The sequence below is a fragment of the Teleopsis dalmanni genome, chromosome 1 (assembly GCF_002237135.1).
Source record: "Teleopsis dalmanni isolate 2A chromosome 1, ASM223713v2, whole genome shotgun sequence".
NCBI lineage: Eukaryota > Metazoa > Arthropoda > Insecta > Diptera > Diopsidae > Teleopsis > Teleopsis dalmanni.
Window position 1 is genome coordinate 160,289,606 of NC_051846.1, and position 26,749 is coordinate 160,316,354.

Below are 26,749 nucleotides of genomic sequence, written 5' to 3' on the forward strand. Positions count from 1 at the left end.
AATATAAAATGAATTATTTAAAGTAAAGATATTTCATCAATTAAAGTAAGATATGTAATAGAAATCGAATAATTTAATTGATGTTTAAGAAATATCATTCCAAAATAACAGTTAGGATTCCAAGAAAACTTTTTGACTAATCTGCAGCTATTAAGATTCTCCTAAAATCTAATAGAAGCTCTCAGTGAAGTGAAACCTATTGGAAAATGGTCCTGTATGATATATTAAGAGGAATATCAATAGACGCTGCATAAAGTTCTTTTATGGAAGAACTATATGGAACTATCTCTTAATATATTTATGTTTATATATGTAAGTTCTACTTCCCATTAATTATTTCATAACTTAATATGTAAGTTATAAAAATATATTAAAATTAAAACAATAGTGTAACATATATTTTAACTTTTTATATTAATAAATTTGAAGTCAACAAATCTTACAAGCGTTTTTATGTTACCTATTGGATGTTATATGTATAGTTTCAGTGCATTATCCAGTTTTAATTTAACTAATTATTTTCCTAGGTGCAATATTAGTAATGATATGATTATTATTATTATTAAGCCTTTTTCGAGTTAGTGCATCTGGGCAGTTTTACTCTATGATAGCTGGGGGTATTCTGCAGAGTCCCGCCAATCTGACTGATATGATATGAAGACATAGTATGAACGATATAAACGTTATAGAAGATGACATTTATTTGAATATATTAAACAATTTCAACAACTTATTTATGCATGTACAATATATTTGTAGGTACTTTGATTTTTTATTTGCAAAAACATAGTTACAGAAATATTTAACTAAACAAAATTGAAACATTAGAAAATATTTAATAAAATGATAAAAATAAAATAATAATGTTTTTAATTCTTTATTATTGTCAATTTTTATTAATGCAATAACGATAGTTCAAGAAATGTGTAACATATATTTATTCATTTTAAAATAATTTAAAAAATTTAGTAACCAATAATTGCTTAAAGATATATACTATGATAATTTAAAAAAATAATCTTCCCTGACGTTTCAGGGTTGATAGCTCTTCGCATAGGTGTTTCAAAAAATTGCTTAGACCACAAATTTGTTTATGAAATTTGAGATCACATCGTATGAAATTATACACAAATAGTTTGTTTTTCATTTAAATTCTAAAAACTATAAAAAATAAAAAATAACTAATTTACATAGCTTTATTGCAACTTGGGCATTTGTTGGTGCCATGCCTACGACATTCCCTCAAACAGTTAGAATGCAGAGCATGTCCACATTTTAAGTGTGACATTTGTAAATCTGCCATTGGTTCCAAGCATATCGAACACCTATCCCCAGGTTTGCTGAAACATATACACAATTTATTTTGAATCATACTCTATAAATCGATATATAAAATGTTTTTTAATATTATACGTACGCTCTGAATCTTTTTTCCTCTCTTTCATCATAATCTCTATAATATGTATCCTGGCTGCCGGTGTCATATTCAATTGAATTCATATTCCAATGCCTGACAACGGTAGTAACAACGACGCAAGCGGCAATGCCAAGGACTAAAGCTTGCCAAAGTATATGCATTTTATACTATTTACACTGAAATATATAAATGTGCGCAATATTTTATAACCAATTCTTCTATTTAATTCTACTATTTATTACCAACTGATGTAACACTTTATTACGTATATGCTTCACACAAAAATCCTGCGTCGTTTTCTTACGGGAATACCCGATTTTAACTTAATATATCGAAGTTCTATCTCTTTAGACAGTCAGGGGTACGGCAGCAGTAGAACTGTAAAATACAATTTCAGTTTATTGATCAGAGAATATCGAAGAACAGAAACTCGTTTATTTTTGAAAATACCATAAGCACAGAATTCCTTTAAAGCAATTTAATTTTGATCGCACTTAATACGTAGGAGTGACAACATCACAACAATGCTATGTTGCGCTTTTTTAAAACAGCTGTGCATTATTCAAAGTGCATTATTGTTTATATGGATGTGCCTTTTTAATATATGTAATAAACAAAATTTTCTTACTTTTAATTTTAGTAATCAAAACCAGAATAGTTTTGACTAAATGAAACAAATTAATTTTGAAAAAATTAATAAATAAATTCTATAAATATTCAAGTTAACTATTTTAATTTTAATATTCATCGGCCAAAATATTTTTCAACTTTCATTATTTATAAGACTAATAAGGCTGCGGTTACATTGCATGCAAATTTTGTCTTGCGTATTCGTACGAACAAGTCAAATGTATGTAATCCAATATGAGTACTGGTTACAGTTCTTGAGAATTATTCGCGCGACGTCTTGTCTTTCTCATATGAATATTTGTTTAAACAAAATATTTTGTTTGAAATTCATATGTTCATGCAAAATCGAAGGGGCAAATAGTGAAATTGAATGATGTGTGTTATATTAACGTAATTTTAAGCTTAAAAAAGAAAATATATATGAAAACATATACAGCTTTTATTTGAGGAATAGATAAATTCTCCATTTATTTTTTTGTTATTTTAAAATAATAAATAACTTGATAACGAATTTTCCGCTAAATATATTTCAACTTCACTATTACTTTTATTCTCAAAACAAATAAAACAGAACTGTCAATTCGCAAACAATGTAACTACAACATGTGATGTGTTCGCATGAAAAACATATGTACGAACACGCAAGACAAAATTGCATGCAATGTAACCCCAGCCTAAATTGTATAAAAATTTAAATTAACAAGATCATATATTACATGGATTAATAAATACCCGGCCTAAGTAATAAAAATCCATTTTTTTTTTGGAAAATTGTATTTTATTCTTCAATATGGTCCCATTTTGGCTTGACACACCGAATCCAACGATCTTTCAACATTTGGATACCTTTTCAATAATACGATTTATAAAGTCCTCCAAAATATACTTCAGTTTCCCATTCCACTTCATCATTTGATGCAAATCCCTTTCCCGGGCGCTATCTTTTTAAGTTTGGAAAATTTGGAGAATACAGTGGGGGAGGAAGCAATTCGTATCCTAAATCATTTAATTTAACTATAGTTTTCATTGACGTGTGAGCGAATGCATGTGGTCGTTTTTTCTTCATATTCTCATTCGATTTAATAATATACAATAATAGTCTAATGTTATTATTCTTACTTTTTTTCCAAATAGTCTATAAAGATTATTCCACTTAAATCCCAAAATGCGGATGTATTTTCCATTTTATATATAAGCATAATTGTATACATAATTAAACATCTTATCGGATAGTTTGTCAAACATATCAAAGCTTTCATCATCAAAATATCTGTATATTAAAGAAGCACTTAAGAAAGAGTTGTAATTTGTTTTTTAAGCTTACGAGCAAAATTTTTTCGTACTCTGATAAGAAACCGTATTGACAAATGTTAAATATATAGTGATGTTATGACATTTTGATGCAAGGAAAACAAAAACACAATAAAAGTCACTACAGCTGATTTAGAATTTCTATAACTTTGACTTTCTTAGTTGTAGAAACTCGTTCACATGAATTTTTCATTTTAACATATATTCTGTCGAATAACAAGTTCGTTATGCATACTCTTAACAAGCATGTTCATTAATGGCAACAGGATTTGATTCCACAATTACAATACACACCAGCTGTTATTGACAGTTTATGAGTTAAGGTTATATCACTTTTGCCATTAATATTTTTTTTTTTAATTATATATAAAAGCAACAACTAATTTAGTGAAAATTATGAGTTTTCCTAACAAAGAACAGCGTGCAAAATGTTGGAGCAGCCGTGACGAATATTGGAAATGTTTGGATCAAAATTCACCACAACATAGTTCGACTAGCGGCGAATCTGTGCCAAACGCATGTAAACAAATGCGAAAACTATTCGAAACCAGCTGTCCAAGTCAATGGGTAAAGCATTTCGATAGAAAGCGTACATATGAACAATTTAAAGCAAAAATGCAAGAAGGCTACGACCCAATACCAACGGAGCAAAAGTCAACAAAAAGCCCAGGAGCGTAATGATATTTACTTTTTAATTTTATTTCTTGTTAATAAATTAATTATTATTACTTTATAGTTAAATTTGTTTTATATTGAATAACTAAATATTATGTATATATTGAATCGGAAGATTCGTCACCATTTGCTACATTGTCAGACGGATTGTTTTTGTCCAAATCAACGGATATTGATACAATATGCTTGCCAGGTATCATAACGTTACCTAATATGCGTGCATCTTTGCCATCTTCCAAATATTCAGCGCACATAGAGAGTACAATATTTGCGTCTTTGTCTGTGCAATTGAAAAACCCGACCAATACTCGTCCATCTGATATGACTACACGAAATGTTTTACCCAACCACTGTGTTAACCTTCGACGACCTGGACTTAAGTCATCCACATTTATTGTTTTTGCATTTGAAGTTATTTTATTTATCATGGGTTGTTGTGTATCATGGGTCGCAATACTTGAGGCAGTGGCTGTATTTAATGCTTCCTGCATGGCCTCCTTCAATACAGAAAATATATATGTATAAAAATTCTAAATAGACTGAAAGAAGTTATTGTGAACTTACCTGGAAATCTTTAGAATTAGCGCCCATGACAAAAAATATTTCACTTAAAATTTTTTATAGAATGTTTTCAATTCTAAATAATACCAAATTTATTATTGAAACTTTTTTCCTTGCAAGAAATGTCAGTCTTGATAATTTTCTTTATTTGTGGAATGTATTCTTAGTGTTTCAGATAAAAAAAAAATAATCTTAATACATATTTGGCGTTTACACTGATTAGATTTTGGCAAAATTTTTATGTTTGGCTATAAATACATATGGAAATTTTAAAATTTGTCTGCAAACAGAAATTTATATAGGTAAGTGAAAACCTGAATTTATGCAAACTCTTGCCAAACTTAACTAGTGTAAAAGCAGAGTTATTATACATTTTAATAGAATTTCAATTGAATAGTGAACATGTACATGCAGATATATAAAATAACATAAGAAAAAGAAATAAATGATTATATATATTATTATATATAAATTCAAGAACTTAGTTTAATCGCAAAAGATTTCCAATTGTTACTATTACGCGCTATAGCTCTTAGTTCACTGTAAGATTTGCCAGATTCTGTTGATTGTCCTTCTCCATACAGTCTTTGGTTGACCGCGATTTCTTCTTCCTTGCTGATTTCATTCTAGAGCGGCATGTGCGATTTCGCTGAAGAGTTTGCGTATCGTTCTATGCCACCAAATACTCAAATTTTTTTTCATAAACCTATTAATAAAAATTTGTAGCCTGTATGTGATGGCGACTGTTACAAACTATGCTTCCAAACCGTACAGCAGTGCGGTTTTAACACTAGCGTTAAAGATTTTTATTTTTGTTTTTAGTTGTAAGCCTTTTGTTCTCCAAACTTTGTTTAGGCTGATAAACGCACCTCTTAACGAAGCCGATGCAACGTCGCCCAAAGCACCACCATTGGTGGGTAAAATACTTCCAGGTTATTCAAACTGTCTGACGTCTTGTACAAGGGCGTCATCCATAGTAAATTGAGCAATATTAATAGAAATAAATAGTTCAAAAAATTGACACAATGTTCGTTTGTTTAGATGAAGATTTAGATTTAGATGAAGAAACGAGAATCGAATAAAAGCAGCTTTCAGTGAATTCGTTATTTTATTTATGCATTAAAAATGTCATACGATATTTCACCAAAAAGTATATTTAAAGCGATATTCTGAGGAGGAATATATTATTTAACTAAATTTATAGTACTAAATTGTAAAAGCTGCGTTCAAAGCAATGGTATATGGAGATGAAATTGATTTCGAGAATAAATTATGTTAGGGTTTGTTATTGTTAGTTAAGAAATACTGTAATTCTATTATAAAATATATACGTATGACTGTCTTGTATCTTGAGATATATTGTAAATGTTGTACTTCCGATTCGATAACATATCTTTAGCATTTATTGCGAACGTCCATAAATCGAAATAATTTTAAGCATCGCATATCGTAACACATCTTACTATATTTATATGTATACGCTAATCACAAAAGTTTATGACGACATAGTTCGTTTTCCTTATTTAGTTAAAGAAAAGCAACGTAGTAAAGGATATGTTCATGCAAAATACACAATTTACAAGGGCCACAATACTCTAGCTTTAGCTTAAAGTGTTTTCAGATTTTGTTTGTGTGAAATACAATAAAAAAAACCATTATATCATGTGTGCTCCTATTTACGCAGCTTTTGTATTCAATATTAAAAATTATTTTTTCATACCTCAAAATGCAACTCTACACATCAAGTAAACTTAAGTGAGAACATGATTTCAATATCTCTCTTATAATCTCCGATTTATCTTTTAAGCACATCAATCGCTTTCTCGTTCAAATTTTGAATTTTTATTTTGTTATTGTCATTGTTTGTTTTTATATTAAATTTCAGTGCTAAATTAGAATCGCTTAACTCGCTCGACGTACAAAATTTAATCTGTTAACATGAATAAAATCGTTTTTGCCGTCATAACAAGTAAGTTCAATTACTTTTATTAAATAAATTAGAATTAATTTTTGTCGAATTATAGTAAGTGATACTTGTGCTGAAGATGCCTCGAAAGATAAAAGCGGCCCACGTTTAGTTAGTCTTATCAAAAATTCTTTTCAAAATGCTGAAATTACAACAAATATTCTGCCTGATGAATATGAACTCATACAAAAAGAGTTGAAATACTTAGCACATAAGAGAAAACCTTCCGTTAGTTTTATTATCACAACAGGTGGCACCGGTTTTGGAGTGCGTGACGTTACGCCAGAAGCAACTAGGCCAATTTTAGACAAAGAATGTAATTTCTTGACTATTGCAATTGCAATGAATTCATTGCAAAAAACCAAATTTGCTGCACTCTCACGGGGTTTGTGCGGTATAGCGCAGGACACATTAATATTAAATTTTCCAGGCAGTGAAAAAGCCGTTGTAGAATGCTTCGAAGCTGTGCAGGATATTCTGCCACACGCCTTACATTTAATACGTAACGATCTGACGCTAGTTAAGAGTTTACATGCTGAAATACAAAATACCAACAGTTCTCATGCAAGTGCTATGGATGCTCCTATTCATATTTGTCCGCATAAAACTGGTACCGGTGACGCTAATGATCGTAATTCACCATATGCTATGACACCTGTAACTCGGGCACTCGATGTTATTTATGAAGCAGTACAACCAAAACCAGAGATAAACATAAAAAAAATACTGGATGATTTTAAAGCACCTGTAAATGTACCACCATTTCGCGCTTCCATCAAAGATGGTTATGCAATGAAATCAACTGGTTTTTCTGGCACAAAAAAGGTTTTAGGGTGTATTGCAGCGGGCGATAAAGTAAACTCATATATGTGATATTTATTTTAATGAAATTAATTGAATTTGTGAATATTTAATACAGGTTAATATGCATAAATTACAAGAGGATGAATGTTTTAAAATAAACACTGGTGCAGCTATTCCACATTATGCTGATTGTGTCATACAAGTAGAGGATACGAAACTATTGAAGTTCAAGCAACAAGATGATGAAATAATAGAGCAATTTGTCTCCATTATTGTTGAGCCAAAGAAGGATTTGGATATAAGGTAAATTTTATTTAACACATTACAGCATAAATTTTGTCAATATATGAATTCTTATGAATTGGAATGAATATAACGACTTTTGGAGATTATTATAAATATATAATATATTCAGTTACATAAGCCCCCATAATAGAATGTTATCGATACATAAGAATTGTAATTAATTAGTATCCGATATATCGAACGTTATGCTGTGATGCGTTAAGAGTGAACTATCTTCATAAAAACTATATGTATTCTTTACAGACCTATAGGTTGTGACCTCAGCAAAGGCAGTAATGTGTTTCCCATCATTGACCATACGCCAGTTGTTATAGAGTCGATATTAGCATCAGTTGGTGTCTTTAAACAAATTAAAAAACCTAAAGTCGCTGTAGTATCAACTGGTAGTGAATTACTAGCACCAGGACAACCAGAAGTCCCGGGAAAAATATACGATTCCAATTCAACAATGCTAGAAGAACTATTGAAGTATTTTGGTTTCGATTGCATGCGTAAAGAAATTGTGTCAGATGAGTAAGAAATAATTATTTAATAGCTTTTCTTCAGGAACTTAAGTTAAATAATATTTATTTAGTTATCAGAGTGTGAGAAAAGTTATTGCTGATTTATTCAAATCGGTTGATTTCGTAATTTGTAGTGGCGGCGTATCAATGGGTGATAAAGATTACATTAAACCAGTGTTGAAAGAATTAAAATTTAATATTGATTTCGGACGCGTAAATATGAAACCAGGGTATATATAAATATTTGAAACTCATCATACTTTTGTACTCATTTAATGTTGTTTTAGCAAACCTATGACATTTGCTTCACGTTCGGAAAAATATTTCTTTGGATTACCTGGTAATCCAGTTTCGGCGTTCGTAACATTTCATTTATTTGTGCTACCAGCATTACGTTGGGCTTCTGGTTGGGCGCGTGATAAATGTGAACTCTCAACTCTATCAGTCACGGTAACGATCTTTAAATCATTAATCAACTACTGCTTGTTATATTCTTTCATTAAATTTAGTTGGAAAATAAAAGCATTGCTTTAGATCCTCGTCCGGAATATATGCGTGCGCAAATAACTAGTAAAAATGGTCAATTATATGCATCCATTAATGGAAACCAGGTTAATATATATAAACAATTTTTTAAATATCAAAGCATTAATTTATATATTATTAACTCTATCCAGATGAGCAGTAGATTGCAAAGCATTGTTGGTGCCGACGTTTTGGTGCATTTTCCAGCACGCACTGAAGGCAAAACACATGCCGTTGCTGGTGATGTATTGCGTGCCTCAGTTTTACGTTACGACTTCATTTCAAAATACGAATAATTGAAATTTATTTTATTTAAAACTTTAACTGGTGTTGGTGCAATATTGAATGTAAACAGTTACACTGCATGCCATAGTACTGAACAAATTATATATATATATATTTTTTAAAAATTATATAGTTTGGTATAATCAAACTTTATAAGTAGGCAGCTATTATATACAAAATTTAAAAATATTATTTAATACAATGAACACACAATTGTTAAACAAAAATGTGCAAATATTAATGTTAATAAAATTTATTGTACTATATTTATATAGTATATATTTTATCAGAATTTATATAGTTTTAGTATAATCAAACATTATTGGTTGTAATGTAAGTATTTTTATTTTTAATTATTTTATATATATATAATAGCAACGTAATTTATACAACTCACAGGAAATTTACTTAGTAAATATCTTCTATTGGGTCAATTGTAGTATGATACTCCAGAAACTCCGATATGCACACGTATGCCTTGTGCTATTAGATTCAAGTTGGTGTGTGATTTAGGACAAGATAACAGATGAGCGATATTATGGGGAGTAGACCAGCAGGTAGGACACACATTGGGAATTATCATATTTATGCAGAATTGAAGGCAGATGTGGCCCTGGAAGACGAAAAATTTCATGGCTGAAGAATTTATGTCAATGGTTTAATAAAAGTACAAGATCACTTTTTTGAAAGGCTGTAGATAAAGTCAAAATAGCAATCATGTTAAACAACGTTCGAAGTGGATAAGGCATCTAGAAGAAGAAGATGCATGACAAGTAACTGTTTATGTTATTTCCCTTTTGGAAGGTGTGAAAGGAGGCCTGCTTTTGGAATGATAGCAGAGAACGTCATCATTTGTTTTCTTATGAAAACATACAACATAAAATGAACTATCAATCTTAAGACATTGAATGCAGTAACGTTTAGGACACCACTAATATGCAGTTCATTCTACACTGTACACTTTAAGGTACAAAGACCGATAATAACATTAAAATGCCATGTATTTATGATAAAAAAATTTGGGTTTACAAAAATTGTCCACTTTATACGTTTTCTGACCTTGAAGAAGTGTAGTGTTACCTTTCTTAATGTCTTCAAAGATAAAGTTATTCTGATAATTTCTGTCAAAGACAAAATTTTGTTTTATTAAATTATATTTCGCACTATTGTGTAGAGGATCAGATGGAAAGCTATGTTTCCTAGTGGAAATGATTTATTTGGTTTTATTTGACATTTTATTAAACAATTTTAAGCACATTTCGGCAAACTTTCGGTAATCATCCATTTGTACAATAGGTTTATAGCCCGTCTCTAGCTTCCTTTGTAACTCTATTTCAAAGAATAACATAGATTAATAGTAACTAGCTTTAACAATCCTGCTTATTGATAAGTCACTACTTCATACAAGTGGGTAACTGGGAGAGTGGCTAACTATTGCATAAAGAATATGCTGTTGATGGTGTCTTCGGTACTCTAATAGTTTCAAATATTTTTAAATGGTTTAAGCGGAAGACAGAAGAGTGGACAGCTCATTCTATATTAGAGGATCATGAAAAGAAAAACGAAAAATATGAATTCAAAAAAGAAATTAATTTATTTTACATTTCTGGTCAAATTTTCAAAAAAATATATATAAATTTTTATATAGGTTATAAATATGTGTAAATATGTACAGTAGCTTAAAAAGATTAAAAAATATTTGTTAGATTTTGTAGCTTTAAGTTAAACAAACTATTCAAAATAACTCGACAACAACGGTTCCGGATAAATTTTTCTAGAAAAGATTAATTTCGTTAAGGGAAATGTCTTAATTTTAAAAAAGATTTGCATATATGTATAATTAACTTTTATCCCGAAGTATTCCAGTCGAGATATTTGCAATAGCATGGTTTCTCAATATGAACATACATCTATGGAAGTCTTCATATATACATATTTTAATAGATTTTATATGGGTTTACTTTCCAATATATAGTCAGAAATATTTATAGTAAGAGAATATATAGTCAAATCTGCTAAAATATGTTATACTTCGTCTATTTTTCAGTACAACAGAAAAATTTAAACAATAAGACTACTTTTTACCACCTATATTGAAAAGACTAACTCTATCGTTGGTACTGATGTATAGAAAAAAAAATATATGTACGTACTTCCATGAAGCTACAAATAATAACAAACTATAATAAAATAATATTATTAACAAATAAAAATTTTGTTTTTCACAATTTTGGAGCGTCCCCAATTTTGTTCAATTATCCAAAAGTTTTCTAAAACAATTATAAAAAAATCCAAATCAACAACATTTTAAACTTTTTGAACTCTGCTGGCTCCATCGCTTAGTTTCGTCAAACGGAATGACGAACGACATGGCAACATGAAATTATATTTGCTATTTGGCACCACTAATTGGTAACGTTCCTTTGGTGGAAAGTCCCATAAGGCTCGATCGATAACTTGTAAAGAACTGGGTGGAAGTATATCCGCAGTGTATTGCAAGGGTTCGCCTTCAGTGCTCGTATTAGCTAAAAATACCAATAGTTATTTTTTGTAATTTATAAGACGAGAGTAATTTGGATATATAAAAAGTATTGAGTAATTTTTTACTAAATTGTGTCAGCACTATTCACTCTTTTAATTTAAATATACAAAAATCAATTAAAAGATACAATAGTTTCTACACAACTAATATTTGAATAACTTACATTGTGGTTCCGGTGCTTTGTACAATGATTCGGCAGACATACCACTTGTATCCAAAGCCACAACACTCACTCCATATTGCTTCACTTCTTTGCGTAGCTCCTCTGCACAAGTTTCTACAGCAACACGAGATGCCTTGAATGCTACCAAACCCTCACTATCACTACTGCTTGCACCCAAATAGATTAGACGTCCGGCGGTAGGTCGTAGAAAAGGTACAAAGGCCTTAGCTACACGCAATGAACCTAGAATATTTGTTTTTAACATATGTTCCCACTGTAGCACCTCCTGTAACTCTATGCGTCCACGAAATAGACTACCACTCGTATTAATCACTGCTGATATACCATGTTGTCCAGCATTTAAGTGTGCATTTATGGAAACAGCGGCTTCACGTAATTTGTCCTCGCGCGTTACATCCAATTTCATCATTATAATAGAACCACGTAAAGGTTCATCATCAAATTCCCGCATGCCAACCCAACCGGTAAGCAGTTTGGCTGGCAGCGAATCATGTATGTCCTTCATTCCAGCAAAAACACGACAGCCCTTGTTGGCTAAATGTGTACACAATTGCAGTCCAAGTGCTGTATCGGCACTAGTTACCAAAACAACGGTATTATGTTGACTCATAGTAGAGCTCTGCTCAACTTCTCGTACCTTACAAACCAGATAGATGAGTAGTGCCCCTGCTATTGAGAATAACGCCAGCAATTGGAAAGCAAAAACCAATGCGGTCATCGGCTCCATTATGTCATCGCTGTAAGTAAAATAAAAATTTATTAATAATGAGATTTTCATAAGAAACTTTATAAGAAATAAGAGGAGAAAAAAGTTTGTACATATTTTATAAATAAAAATAATTTAATAATTATAGTTAATTTAATAATTTAATAAAATAGTACAAAATTAATTTAAATATATAGGTAAAAATAAAATAAAATAAATAGTATGAAATAAAATAAAATATAATACAGTAAAAATAAAATAAAACATATTCGCTAAAATACTTAATATAATTAAAAAAATTATATAAAAAAGAATAAACTAATAATAAAAGAATAAAAATGAAATAAAAAAATCTAAAAATAATTAAAATACAATAAAATACAGAGAAATAAAAAACAAATAATAATAATATAAATATTAACTGAAATAAAATAAGATTACAACAAAAAATATTTAAATAAAAATAGAATATATGATATACTGAAAATAAATTAAGAAAAAAATTAAGAAATAAAATAAAATAAAAATAAAGAAAAATAAAGAAATTTTAAAAGAAAGTTAAAAAAATCAAAGTAATTAAAAAAACACGACATATAATAAAACTATTAAGGTAATGTGAAACAGAAAATATATATATTAATATAAACGAAAGTGGAAATTTAACATTAAACTAATTAATAAAATAAAAAAAATTTATTAAAAAAAATTATAGAACGGAATAAAATAAAATACAAGGTCACATAATATATGAAATTTTATAAAAAAATAATAATATGGAAGTAAAACAATATATATAAAAAACGAAAGTAATAAAATATAATAAATAAAATGAAATGAAATAAAATAAATTGCTCTACAGTTTAATAGTATATATCAAAAATAATAATCTAATAAACATTTTATTTTATTATGATATCATGCTTATATCATATCGAATTAATTATAAATTATTCTAATTTTTTGAATAATAATTTTGTTGAAATGTCTTAATTTTTTATTAAGATTTATGTTATAATTGATTTATAGCAAGTTCATAGAAAATCACTTAGCTATATAAGTGGTAAATAAGTATGGAAACATTTGTTTTATTTGTCTATTTTATACTTAATATATAAAGTATAGAATAGAATAGTGCATATTAACCACTTGGACGTAGTAGAAATGGATATAAGTCGTCAACATTAGCTACTGTAATAAAAAAAGATATTGATAATTTCATATAAATTTGTCATCTAGGGCACAGCTGTCCAAATCACTGTACAGATTAGAGGGCCTCAGAAACAAATACATGCGTTCATAGTTGTTTTGGAAAAAAAAACTACGATTCTAATATTAAATTTAGTTTTATTAATTTAAATATATATATTTGGTTTACCATGAAAATAAAACAATATTGTTTTGTCGCTACATTAAAAGAAAATTTGCATAATTGTAGTAGATTAAAAACATGTCGCGGACCGCACAAACATCACACGCGGGCCGCATGTGGCTTATGGACCGTGCTTTGGACAGCCCTGATCTAGGGTATCAAGTCATTTCAGCATTTTAATTTACTATATCGTGATTGTATGAGCTTTAATATATTTATTATATATTATTAATAGTTCAATATATCTATTGATCTGTTATTGGATTGAATGTATTAAGCGAACCCGAAAAACTTACAATTAACAAACGTATTCAATAGAAAAATGATTTATTGTGATCCATTAGATATATTAAACTATAGCTAGACAGAATCTTTTAAATGAATCTAAATAGTTTACAAGTATAGACGAACCTAGCTTCAAGATGCCAGACCTAATTTTATTTAATGAAAGCTGTAGGGAGATACTGGATTACTTTTATGCTAATAATAGAGCACAATAAGTAGATAATATATCCAAAATAATATTATATATAATATATAAAATTTGGAAGAATGGTTGTTAGTTTTATCTTTGATAGTTTTCATTTTTAAATTATAAGGTATCTACCGAAATGGGTTGAATTCCTGTCTTATTTTTAAAACTAAATCTTTTAGCTTCTGCTCAAAAAGCACCTGAATTTTGTTGTTTGTTAACTACTCCTTAAATAATAGACCTTCTTCAATAGACATTTTTTTGTTATGTTGGTACACCCTTTCTTGACATATGGTACAAATTTGAGCGTCATCTGTCAATTAGTTTGTTTATAGCAGCTTTTAATGTGAGACTACCTCAAGTGCATTTAGCGATTTTTACTATGGAAAATTCTTGTTGTACGCGATTTTTTGACCAAACTCGGCACCACTATCATCGCTCAGGCACCATATTCGCCAGATCTGGCACCGTGCGACTTTTTCCTGTTCCCGAAACTCAAATTGCCCCTTCATGGTAAGCGTTTTCAGTCGATTGAATCGGTAAAAGAGAAATAGCAGAAGGAAGTAAAACCCATACCTGCACGGGCCTACGAAAAGTGTATGGAAGATTGGAGCATATTTTGAAGGAGATAAAATGAATTTGGAATAAAATTTAAATTTGTGTGTTTTATTTACAAAATCCGGGTACTTTTTGAGCTGGAGGTACTAAATATAACTTAATTGATTTTATGTTAATGAAAAGAAATATTTTAAAAGAGTTTAAAAACATTATTTTTTCTTAATATCAACAGCAGTGGTAACTAGTAAGACAATTGTGAAATACGTTTAATTAATTATTTTTAATTATTGTAATTTAATTATTTTAAAGGAATTACACATTTCTATAAAAAAGCTTGTTTATAAAAAACCAAAGTAAAAATTTAAATAATATTAAAAAAAATTGAAAAAAAAAATCATTTTTGAATGATGTTAATTAAAATGTATTTTTTAAAGCCTTTGTATTTCTTAATCACGTGCCAAATATTTTAGTACAATTGCTAAATTTTTGCAATTATTTACGATTCGTTGATTGTTTTAATTATTATTTTAGTTTTTCGCAAAGAGAACTAACTCGATTGAAACTTAAAAATTGAGTTTTAAGTATTGAAATGAATAACCAAATTAAATTGCAACAATTGCAACAAAAAATAAATGCATTTTTGTTTTTCGAATTTAGTATTGAGTTTACCAATTAAAGAAAATTACTTGTGTAAAATAGTTTATAAGTAATTTATAAGTAATTTGTTTTTTATCTAAATTACGTACATCCAATACATTTCAATTTAATGCTTTTCCTTCAGATTTCTGTGTTACATTCTAAGAAAATTTATTGATCAAATTAGTTCTGGTAATTTCCGTCTCAAGATACCCAAAACGTCTTGAACAGGAATTAATTTGGAGTAGTTGTGCTTTCATTTTTTTAAATGTTTCTGTTTTTTGGAAAGGATTTGATTTTTATGTAGTCCGATATTTATATAGGGGACTGTTTCAAAATAAAAATAAAAACTAATTTACCAGTTTTTATTTTATACACATAAGCCTTTTCTAACAACTTAAGAAGTAATTTATTTTTATTAGTACGAACCCCAATTGCTTAAATTTACTTTTCTTGAGTTTTTATTTTTTCCTTTTTTTTTTTTATTTTTGAACAATGCTATATTGTCGATACATGAAAAAATTTGAACTTCTGTATTAAATACGCCCAGCGAAAATGATATGAGATCGAATATAGCGAGAGATACCACATTAGCTCATCTTACCTCCGAGTGTATTACCAAACTATTCGACATATAACTCTTTATTGAAATTCTAGCTCTTTGGCTTTTCAGTTGTCGTTACAGCTATATTTTACTAACTTACTAGATATATTGCATGTGTCTAGTACTATAGAATTAATTTAAGGTCGTACATATTTATCAGATGCTAGTTTAAAATCTAGAAAAAGTATATGTAAATAGTATATATAAGGTATATAGCACTTTTCTCTTGTTGGGCTAAGTACAAAAGTTTGGTCAGTCGTAGATATTATCACACAAAATTGCACTGATATTTTGTCAACTCTTAGAAAAGGTCTAGAGATTGGTAGTTAATATTTTTCAATACTGGTAAATTCATTGAAAGTATAATATTGATATATATAGTAATATATTAATAATATGGATTTTATCGTAACATATTTTTTACTTTTGCAAGTACTATAATATGTTACTATATATGTACTATATAGTACTATATATGTTAAACAGTTATTAGAATTTTTTTAGTAATAAAAATTTGTATATATATTTGTTCGTTTCTCATAAATGGGCAGGAAATAATTATTGTTTAATAATTTTAAAATATTGTGTGAACATTTTTGTTTTTAATTGGAGACTGTTATGCATATGTGCATGTACATATATAATAATTAATATATATACATATGTGTTAAGATTTTAAGTATCAAAATCTCACAAAAACTGGTGTTAAAACTTTGTCATTTGTTAATCAAATTTTTTTCTAATTCTTTAGTTACTTGTTTAGTATCACTTATTCACTTATAATTGTGTTGAATAAAATAATAAAAAACTAATTATCATTCCATAGATTTTATATCTAAATTTTATTTCTCATAGTACCTTTATTCAAGGTGAAACGAGTTCGAATGTCGATTTGCGGTAGTAGCCACTTGATCAGACTTACTGACTGACACGCTAAGTTTATCTTTTATTTCCATTAACAAGTTTTTACATATTAAAATAGGAAATATTTTATAAAATTAATATCAATATAATAAATATTAATTTTAAAATAAAATCTTATTTCATTTTTTTTTTGGTTAAAGAATTTACAATTTACATAGAACTAATTATTGAAATAGGTATGTAAAACCTATTACAAACACGCAAAGTACTCATAAATATTTTATGGCACAATTTTATTGGAATAAATGTACTTGAATCTGAATATAAATCTTGACTGCTTCTAAATATATGTATACCATCCATATACGACTACATATCAAACGTACTCTCTTATATTGAATTGTTTTATAAAAATTTTTATTTATTATTTACTTTTTCAATAAACCTTTGGTTTGAATATGTAGAATATGTATTCTTCTGGAATTACAAGAGTTCAATAAATAATTATATTTTATATTTATATTAACACAATTTAAAATGTAAATTATTCGATAACTAATAAAAATAATATATTCTCGCATAATTATCATTGTTATTATAATAATTATATATTAATAATATAATTATTATATATTAATAATACAATAATTATATATTAACAATATAATTATTATATACTAATAATATAATAATTATATATTAATTATATAATATTTATATATTAATAGTATAATAATTATAATTGTAATATATTAAAAATATATGATTATATTAGTTATATATTAATAATACAGTTATTATGTATTATTAACATATTAATTATATATTAATAATTTAACAATAATTTATTAATAATATAATAATTATATACTAATAATATAATAATTATAATAGTTATATGTTAATAATATAATTATTATTAAAATTATACAAAAATTATAATAACCATATATATTAATAATATAATAATTAATTTTATTATATATTAATAATATAATAATTTCAATAATTCTGTATAATAATTATCTTTTTATATAGAGTTCGTTCGTTATGCGATTTTAACTTTATATTATCTATTGTTGAAAAACATTGTCCATTAAATATCGTTTTCAGTATAGGATATGGAAAAACTCGAAAAATGTATATCTGAAGACTTGTGTGTATATGGAACATTATATATAGTTCTGTTTTGCCACTTAATTTTAATAATATTTTTTACACAAAACTTTAAACAAACTCTTACATCCGACATTTTGCCAAACAAAAAATCGATAAAGACCTTCCATAGGTGTCTTTATCGAAGGGGTTATCGTAGGGATAAACTCTAATAAAATTCTGATTAATTTTTGTTTTTATATTTAAGTACTAATATTAACTTTAAATGGTGTGTACCTTGCACCATCTATGGAAAAAAAAATTATAGAAGGTTGGTTTCAGTTTTCTATCAATAAGAATAATACTTCTTTATTATATATATGCACGATGGTTTCAATTTTCAATTTCAATTTTATGTTGATATTGTGTGACAGGTTAATATTATTATATCAGTGGTTTGTTAATTAATTAAATATTTTGAACTTTAAACTGAATAACAAAAGTTAAACCATATTAATTGCATGTATACTAATAATAATAAAATGTTTTTGAAAAAAATCGATTTAATCAGTTTCAGCAACTTTTGGAGGTGATGCGCGAACGGAATATATCAACTGATAATTTTTATTTTTTTGCAGTTTTCTAATTTATAGTAGAGGTAACTTTGACGCACTATAGCGAACCACCCTAATATATATGCATATATATTACTATGCACTGTCCAGCCTTAATAATGCTCAGAAGAAACTTGTTTCATATGGAACTTCTGTCATCAGCACAGATTCATCAGAACTCTTCTCTAGATTTAGTTATAGATTTTATTCACAAAGCTTTAAGGGCCTTTGTGTAATCAATAGTGAAACTGGTACAATAGGACACTTATTTTAATGAATATATAAAATGTATAAGTCAAAGTGCCAGCTAATAGCACCAAAAAAGGAATAGATAAAATGGAAGTAGTTAATAATATGAAATAGTTTCTAAAAAAAAATCTGTAAAAAACGTCTATATAATCATTTTCAATGTTAGTATGAGTACGCATAATCCAGGATATAATAATTGTAGGTAATTAGCAAAAAATAATCTGTACTCATAGAAGCGTAGAAGGTGTGTTTTCAATTGTTCAATTGAATGATTTCATTTTTAAAAAGCTAAGTAAATTTTTAATTACTGTAATTTGTTGAAAAATTAGCCAGTTTCGTTTTACACAATTATTCCACTAATATAATTATTGTAATTTTGTTATTCAAAATTACAATTCCACACTTACCGAATACACTTACAAAAAAAAAAAAAATTAAAGGAAAATAATTAGCCATTCATACGCGTAATGTTAACAATTAAATTCAAACAAGAATAGAAAAATAGAAAAAAAAATGGTCAGTGTGAAATTGGAAAAAGTCTAACAAAAAAAAAACAAAAAAAGGAAAAAATAACTATTTTTTATTTACGAATCCATTTACGGTTTGTAACTTTTGCTATTGTTAAGTATGTAGAAAAAGTGCATTAAACCGTTTGAACTGATTGCTAGAAATGCATGGAAAAATATATATTTTTTAACGAGGCTGACGTGATTTTGAGCCATCTCATGTGCAGCACATGCATCAAAGTGAAAACTCAAAGAAAAGTGTTTTCTGTACCAATAATGAGGAAAAGTGTTGTTTTGAGTTTTCAGTTTTCAGTTTTGAGAAAAATAGTGCTACGTAATAGAAAGTGCGAATCAGGAGGGGGTCTTTCAACTGAAATAAATTGAAGTTTGCATTTCTGCATGGACACACTCTGTTGACCACTGCACAGCAGAGCACACTCGACTCCAACTCCAACTCCAATTCCACGCAACTGCGATCAACTATTTGTACTTTCTATTTATTTGTTTAACTTATAAATTTTTTCCATTTCGCAACACTCAACCGTAAATGAACGCCAACTACAAGTAAACTATTGCGTCCATCCAAGATGGTTTATAGTTTATAGCTTATAGTTTATTGTCTTTGTGTTTTCTGTGATCATGTAACGTTTTATGAGTACGAGTACGAGTACGAGTATGTGTCCGAGCTTGAGTCCGAGTATGTGAATCAGATAGACTCGTACGTAGCTTTACGTATTGCTCACGTAATTGTTACAAAGGTTAATCAAATAATTCAAAATAATATTTTTTAATAATAATATTTTTGAAAAAATTAAAAAAAAATAATAATAACTACGTGATAAACAAAAACTGAAGTCTTTGAAAAATGTAAGCATTTTAACCAAAAACCATTCACACAACATTTTAATTAATTGTTTCAGATAAAAAATTATTGAAGTTAATTAAGTGATCTTAACATTTTCAGCATTGAATTAGATTCATCAATATTCATGATTGCCTTTTAAAAACCATTCAAAATGTGAATTGTGTCAAAAACATCAAGAAAAAATTCTGAAAACCACTTCAAAAACGAGTCATGAAATCAGTTTCAATTTAGGTTTTATTTCAGTTGCAGTTTAATTTCTTAATTTTATTTAAGTAATGATTAAAATAATCAAATATGGTATAAGCAACTGAGCAACTTTATAAAAAAAATTAATTTTATTTAAATAAAATTGTTATTAGGACATTGGTGACATGCGTTCATTTAGATCTGGAAAAAAAAAAATTTGAACTGGGTTAAAATGGAATACATGGAAGATTAAGTAATTTTCTATGGCAGTTATAAACTATTAAAATAAATATATTATTTACTATATATATTATTGTATACATACTAAATAAAATTATACTAGTAGTATACTAGTAAATAGTAAATAAATATCTTCTTCTTCATTCCATTACGTTCTCAGGGGAACATTGGGCCATAACGAACTTTTCCTAACTGTCATGATTTCTTGCCAACTATAATATTAATGTATATTAATAATTAAATGTTATCACTTGTTTAATTAATTCCTGACAATAAATATATTACAAATAAAAAAGAGGTGGTAATAATGAGAAAATGTTTAAACCCAAAACAAATCAAATCAAGTAAATTCTTGAGGTAACTATACAGCTGATTCGAATATTGCCAAAAACCAATAAATTAATTTTTACTTTAATAAACGTTCTCCGTTGAGCCCACTCAACTCGATTTTATTAATGTTATCTATATACATATATTATACATAAAATTTAATTTTTTTTTTAGTTAATACCAAAGGGAATCCCAAATTGCTGAATTGATTTGATATATATGCTTAGTAATCTCTTTATAGGAAGTTTTGAACATTGGGCATAATATTCTTAATTAGAGTTGATATTTAAGGAGGTCATTATAAAAAAAATTGTTAAAATTTAATTTTCTTCTACACCGCTTAATATTTATACCACTTAATTTATATATAAAATACTGCTAGATGATTGCTAGTTGTTTTATGTGATTACCTATTACATAACACGACGGTATTCTATATATACGCATAACACTCCGATAAAAGCGCTATTGGAATAAATGCCGACAGTTCCAATTGAACTTATATATTTGAATAAAATATTCTCATTGTTGAGGGCTGAGGACTACTGCTACCCTTTGGGTCACAGCACCTATTTAAAAAATGAAACTCCATATCGAGAGAAATCAAGTTAAAGTTACTACAGTAATCATGACACTCCCTTCCAAACCCTCTTCAGTGTCTAGAACAACCGATGTTATGAACACTTCAAATTGACGTACCAGATTCCAATTCGGTGTGGTAAGTGCACTTGCTACGACGACTACAAGATTATACAGGATGGTGGCTAATGAATATGTAAGATATAACTAGTATTTTAAAACTTTTTAAATATATTATTTAAAATATTATATTATGAATTAATATTAATTATTATTTTAATTTAATTTATTACTGTTTAAATAGAAAATCAAGGATGTGTAGGTTATCAAGCCTTGGAACATTTAAAGGCCGAAGATCTAATCTATTGAGACAATTGCGTAGTTTGAAGATCTCTTCTATAGAGATAATTGCAAAATACGCGAATTGGGACTAAGAACATAGATATAAAAAAATCATATTCGCCACATCAAGTAAATATAATTAAATCGTATTAGACTTCAACGATGAGATTACAACCGAAATAAAAAAATTTGATGAAACTTTATAAATCTTATTATATGAAAGCGATCATAAGTTGTAGAAATATTGGAATAAGAGTATTTAGCTAAAAGGAAATTATATTAAGAAGAAAATCTTTTTTTGATTCGTTATCATTATTAATAATTATTAATTTTTTGATTCGACATGCCATATAATTATTATATTATGGATTTTGTCTAAACTTTAGAACATAATATTAGAATAATGGTAAAGTCTAATAGTATAGTAGACTTCCGTTAGATAGTCTTATAAATCTATATACAAAATAGATAGATATTCGGTACTGTATTTTGCTTTTTACCGACAAAATTAAGATCTAATGATAGCTGAAGAAAAGCCAGGCAGTCATAGCGATTGCGGCTAAAGTTGTGATTTCTTTCATAGAAGAGACGGTCTTTTGTTATATTAAACAATCGCATTTCATTCAGAGAGTAGCAGATGGGAACATACTGGTCTCTGAACAACAGTATGAGATCTGTACTGTTGAAAAAATTGCTTCTTTATGAGTAAAGAAACGAATAGCTTTTAACTTGGCGTTTGTGAGTTCCTTCTTTTTGCATATTTCAAATGCTGTGTTTTTGTTGTCTTGGGATTATAAATCTTATTTCTGGTGCAATAAATCTATAGTGCACCATTTTATAATAATACGTATATATATTTAATTAATAAATACATATGTTTATACGTGTGTTATTTAGTTTTGTAATTAATTTATTTTCCTGATTTTTAATTAAAATATTATAATTATAACTTCTTTGAAATAATTTTAAGTTGTAAATTTGAGGTTTTAATACCTCAATATAATGAAAGCAATTAAGTAAGGATTTTCATTAGTAGAAAAATAAGCCACATTATGAAAAAAAAAATTCAATTTAATTAACTTGATAGGTACAAGTAATTGAAATATGTTTAATAGAAACTTGAAAAATGCCTATGAAAAATAAAACCTCTTAAGAGAAAAATATTTTAGGTCAGAAGAATTAAGTCTTTTCAATTTACTAATTGCATTAGCAGCTTTCACAAGGTATTAATGCAGCATATACTCTTTTTACACTAAGAAGAGTAAAATACAGATTCAATTGTATTAATGGATTTTAAGTACCGTCATCATATACACAATAATACATTTGACATCTCCGCTGAAACGCATTCAGAAGACAAAGCCTACAGCGATTTCAGAAATGATGCCATTCTATTATTTCCAAGATATGTTTGTAATCTTTTTCATCTGTTTTTTTTGGTTTGTAATTCAATTAGTTACTTTTGCTAAGAAAATGTTGACTGCACCTCAATCACGTTTTAACTGCAAAGACGATCTGACCAAATGTGGAGAAATGCGTTCAAGCTTAGGCATTCTTCAATGAAAAGTGGAAAAAACGAAGACTACGAGTGCGGACGTGATGTGCATTTGTAGGCATTGTAGGCATAACAGAAATGGCAGTGTTAGTCTCTCATAGATACACCAAGGAATGCGGATTGAGTTATGTGCAAGGTTTGTGATAGAATTAGGTTACTGGAACGAACGGATTATAATTGTTTGTCTTGTTGTTTATAAATGTTATTGTGGAAAAGGAATGTTAATTGAGAAAAACTTATAATTTCCTTAGATTGTAATTTATTTTGTTTGTAAATTAATTGCAATTTTTCATAACAAAATTTATGCTGTCACTGTTATTTAAAAAAATCAACATCAATTTTTAAACGTCAACGATCTGTGCTCAGTAAAAGCCGTTCACTTGAAATCTTTTTCAACAATTTACTGTTCTTTAAACTGCGTCCCAACTTACAACGGTCAACTCACCGACCCGTCGATGTACAAAACGCCAATAAATGCATTCAATAGTTTCACCAAGCGTTTGAAAAAACTGCTTACAAGGCTTTTACGCTCGTCAATGTATCCAAGCTCACGTTTGGAAAAATATTGCTGCCATAATTATGGAGCTACCACAATTTTAAAAGGAAACTTTTGATGGCCAAATACGCGTTCAAGCTTACATAAATAATGGACGGACGTGAACGTGTACCTACTTCCGTTTTTAAATGGTGGGGCGGTAGCGTATGAAGTGAAGTGTGAGCAGCATGAACAGCAAAAATATTACTAAAACCACATTTTTAATTTGAACTATGAAAGCTAAAACATTATCACTTGAAGTTATAAACCTGAAATTTTGAGCAACAATTGGTTTGTTGGAATTACCAAGAAAATTGCTAATATTAAAATTTATTAAGTGAAATTATTTTTTAAGCGTTATGGGATGTTGTGATTACATTTATATTCGATTTTACTATAACATAAATCAATTCATTTTAGAGAATATATAAATATACTTAAAACAAATTATTTGAAGCATTTATGAATTAATTATAAATGATTATTGCCGATATTTATAAATGTATAAAGCACTACCTTAAAATAAAAAAGGTTTTATTTAGTTAAATGTATATTCTTTCAATATGTTATATTATGTATATAGGCTAAAAGTAGTGCGCAAACACACGACTTATACCAGAATCATCATAACATGATATGTCCAATCCAGAAAAAAAAAATATTCTTCTTCTTATGCCTAAAACTCTCCAATATGCAGAGGTTATACCAAAACAATTTGACAATAGTTTGACAATGTATTATTTATAGATTGTACTGTAAATGGGGATGGTGAGTGTATCATTTAACTCCAGAATATGCTTTCGATATGCTTTTGGTACAACTACGTACCATCTTAAAAAGATGCTAAACCCGGTCGCTCCAAATATTTTCGCAATCTGGTAACAATGAGATTATATTTTATTATATTATTTTTTGTGGTTAATTAATATCCATTCGAATTACTTGGAATGGACTTCGCAGCAGAAATTGAAAATTCTATACATTTTTTAAAATTTTGATTGGTAATTAAGAATGTCTTTCGCACCTAATAATTATTATTACATATTTTATTTTACTGTTTCTCTATGTGTTTTTCAATTGTCTTTGAATAAAATAAAACTTTATGTTATAACCAGGACAATTACAAACTTAAATACCTAGAAAAGATTGGAAGGATTTGTACGAAGAGGGATAATATTTGATTTTGTTATAAAGAAAATGGATTCACCATGATTGCTTATATCATGAGTAATGAATGAATGGTAATATCTTTTTTTTATTCTCTTTTTTTGGTATAATGTTATTAAATTGATTTTCTAAGTTGGCATATTCCAACTTAGAAAAACAAGCAAAGCAAATGGGTCTTGTGGAAAATGAGGACAAAACAAAGTACTTTCTGTCAACAAAAAAATCTCCTGAGCGTCTTGGGACCTACGTCACTGTTGACAATAAGTTCGAAGTTATGAAAGACATTGTTTCTTTAGGAACCCGCTTAAACACCAAAAATGACGTCAGCCTAGAGATTCAACGAAGAATCACTCTTGCCAACAAATGTTACTTGGGGCTAGGTAAACAATTGAGAAATTAAGCCCTCTCTAGACAAACAAAAATCATGCTCTACAAATCTCTTATCATGCCTGTCCTGTTGTATGGTGCATAAGCTTGGACAATTACCAACAGTGATGAGAAGGCGTTAGGAGGCTTATATTCAATCGAAATTTTTGGAATATTCTATTAGAACTATTAAGAAAAAAATTAGTTCACATAACAAAAGAATTCCAAAAGTAGACCACAAACAAAACTAAAACATTATATATATATACAATTTTTTCAAAAGTCGTCAGTATAGGGAGGAAATCAGTGGATTATATATTATGCATCTGGGATCTTAATTTTTGGAAACGTAAACCGTGATTACTAACTTAAGATCGTGTGATTGTATAAGATTATATATTCAATTAATAGTGTGATTCATATTTACTCTTAGACTCCAGTAAGATAGCTATTGGTTTTCAAGGTTCCAGTTTGATTTATGGTATATGTAGAAAAATTTAAAATAATAAATAAATAGAATGTTAAAGGTGTTACGGGTACACTTGATTAACTTTTTCGAAATGTACCTATAGTAATGTTACTATATCTAAAGATTTTGTGCTATGTATAACAAAATGTAATATATTTATTTATATTAAATATGGCTTATATCAACAATTTAAATATATGTATTTTATGAATAAAAATTTCTTATAATTTTTTTTATTTTTATTTTTTAGATTTATATTGCATATTATAATTTATATATCTATATTTTATTTTATATAAGATATATATTTATATTTTATTGTTTTTTGACATTTTTTTCAAGACTCACACGCGGTGTCTAGACTTCAGCAAGATTTTTTTATTGAAATAAATAGTTTATTTGTTTATACTGAGCAATGCTTAGATGTTCAAGTTAAATATATATATATATATATATATACATATAAAAAATATATCGTTATAATTTGTCTATGATTTTTATTAGATAAATATCGCAGATATTTAATACTTTTTCAACATTTCAATCAGGAGTTAAAATTGGCCTGTAAACTGAGTAGACTCTGGCTAGTTTTTTTTATTTAAATAAATAGTTTGTTTATATATATCGAGTAATGTTTATGAAAACAATTCAAAAATATATATACATAAAAACATTTCATAATTTTTCAATACTTTTTATTGCATTTATATCGCGGATATTTTATATTTTTTTT

The 26,749-nt window shown here is 27.8% G+C and overlaps 5 protein-coding genes across 6 annotated transcripts in view; 2 read left to right on the forward strand and 3 right to left on the reverse strand.

The window, feature by feature from the left end:
• Positions 1–914: 914 nt before the first annotated feature.
• Positions 915–2,079, reverse strand: LOC119669662. The gene is made up of 4 exons (XM_038079650.1): positions 1,868–2,079; positions 1,660–1,795; positions 1,418–1,593; positions 915–1,340 (listed from the first exon to the last, which is right to left on the reverse strand). Exons 3-4 carry the CDS (start codon positions 1,576–1,578, stop codon positions 1,187–1,189), a joined length of 315 nt encoding a protein of 104 aa, XP_037935578.1. The 5' UTR covers positions 1,579–1,593; positions 1,660–1,795; positions 1,868–2,079; the 3' UTR covers positions 915–1,186.
• A 1,530-nt stretch (positions 2,080–3,609) lies between these two features.
• On the forward strand, positions 3,610–4,087 carry LOC119669666 (cytochrome c oxidase assembly factor 6 homolog). The gene is made up of 2 exons (XM_038079654.1): positions 3,610–3,681; positions 3,747–4,087. The coding sequence occupies exon 2, from the start codon at positions 3,755–3,757 to the stop codon at positions 4,034–4,036; it is 282 nt and encodes a 93-aa protein (XP_037935582.1). The 5' UTR covers positions 3,610–3,681; positions 3,747–3,754; the 3' UTR covers positions 4,037–4,087.
• Positions 4,078–4,715, reverse strand: LOC119669665 (N-alpha-acetyltransferase 38, NatC auxiliary subunit). Its single transcript, XM_038079653.1, has 2 exons — positions 4,598–4,715; positions 4,078–4,530 (listed from the first exon to the last, which is right to left on the reverse strand). Exons 1-2 carry the CDS (start codon positions 4,622–4,624, stop codon positions 4,126–4,128), a joined length of 432 nt encoding a protein of 143 aa, XP_037935581.1. The 5' UTR covers positions 4,625–4,715; the 3' UTR covers positions 4,078–4,125.
• A 140-nt stretch (positions 4,716–4,855) lies between these two features.
• LOC119669663 (molybdenum cofactor synthesis protein cinnamon) lies at positions 4,856–9,200 on the forward strand. 2 transcript variants are annotated; one of them, XM_038079652.1, is made up of 9 exons: positions 4,856–4,896; positions 6,480–6,563; positions 6,619–7,415; positions 7,480–7,667; positions 7,914–8,183; positions 8,245–8,403; positions 8,461–8,623; positions 8,683–8,784; positions 8,851–9,200. In XM_038079652.1, the coding sequence occupies exons 2-9, from the start codon at positions 6,533–6,535 to the stop codon at positions 8,992–8,994; spliced, it is 1,854 nt and encodes a 617-aa protein (XP_037935580.1). In that variant the 5' UTR covers positions 4,856–4,896; positions 6,480–6,532; the 3' UTR covers positions 8,995–9,200. The 2 variants fall into 2 exon arrangements, with proteins under 2 accessions (XP_037935580.1, XP_037935579.1); XM_038079651.1 differs by lacking the exon at positions 4,856–4,896 and having other exon boundaries at positions 6,386–6,563.
• Positions 9,201–10,561: 1,361 nt separating this feature from the next.
• Positions 10,562–26,749, reverse strand: part of LOC119669667 (uncharacterized oxidoreductase SAR2567) — a 48,202-nt gene continuing 32,014 nt past the window's right edge. Inside the window, exons 3-4 of the mRNA XM_038079655.1 lie at positions 11,689–12,446; positions 10,562–11,508 (exon numbers count right to left, since the gene is read on the reverse strand). Of these exons, the coding sequence (XP_037935583.1) occupies positions 11,291–11,508; positions 11,689–12,436 (966 nt within the window). The 5' untranslated portion in view covers positions 12,437–12,446 and the 3' untranslated portion in view covers positions 10,562–11,290. The remainder of the gene's footprint in view (positions 11,509–11,688; positions 12,447–26,749) is intronic.

Excerpts from the sequence above, each read along its gene's own strand:
- LOC119669662 (XM_038079650.1), bottom strand. The coding sequence starts at position 1,578 with ATGCATATACTTTGGCAAGCTTTAGTCCTTGGCATTGCCGCTTGCGTC. Across the intron at positions 1,341-1,417 it reads GAGGAAAAAAGATTCAGAGC|CAAACCTGGGGATAGGTGTT; the intron begins GTACGTATAATA and ends TATATGTTTCAG.
- LOC119669666 (XM_038079654.1), top strand. The coding sequence starts at position 3,755 with ATGAGTTTTCCTAACAAAGAACAGCGTGCAAAATGTTGGAGCAGCCGT.
- LOC119669665 (XM_038079653.1), bottom strand. The coding sequence starts at position 4,624 with ATGGGCGCTAATTCTAAAGATTTCCAG. Across the intron at positions 4,531-4,597 it reads CTAATTCTAAAGATTTCCAG|GAGGCCATGCAGGAAGCATT; the intron begins GTAAGTTCACAA and ends TCTGTATTGAAG.
- LOC119669663 (XM_038079652.1), top strand. The coding sequence starts at position 6,533 with ATGAATAAAATCGTTTTTGCCGTCATAACAA. Across the intron at positions 7,668-7,913 it reads AAGAAGGATTTGGATATAAG|ACCTATAGGTTGTGACCTCA; the intron begins GTAAATTTTATT and ends TATTCTTTACAG. Across the intron at positions 8,404-8,460 it reads CGCGTAAATATGAAACCAGG|CAAACCTATGACATTTGCTT; the intron begins GTATATATAAAT and ends ATGTTGTTTTAG.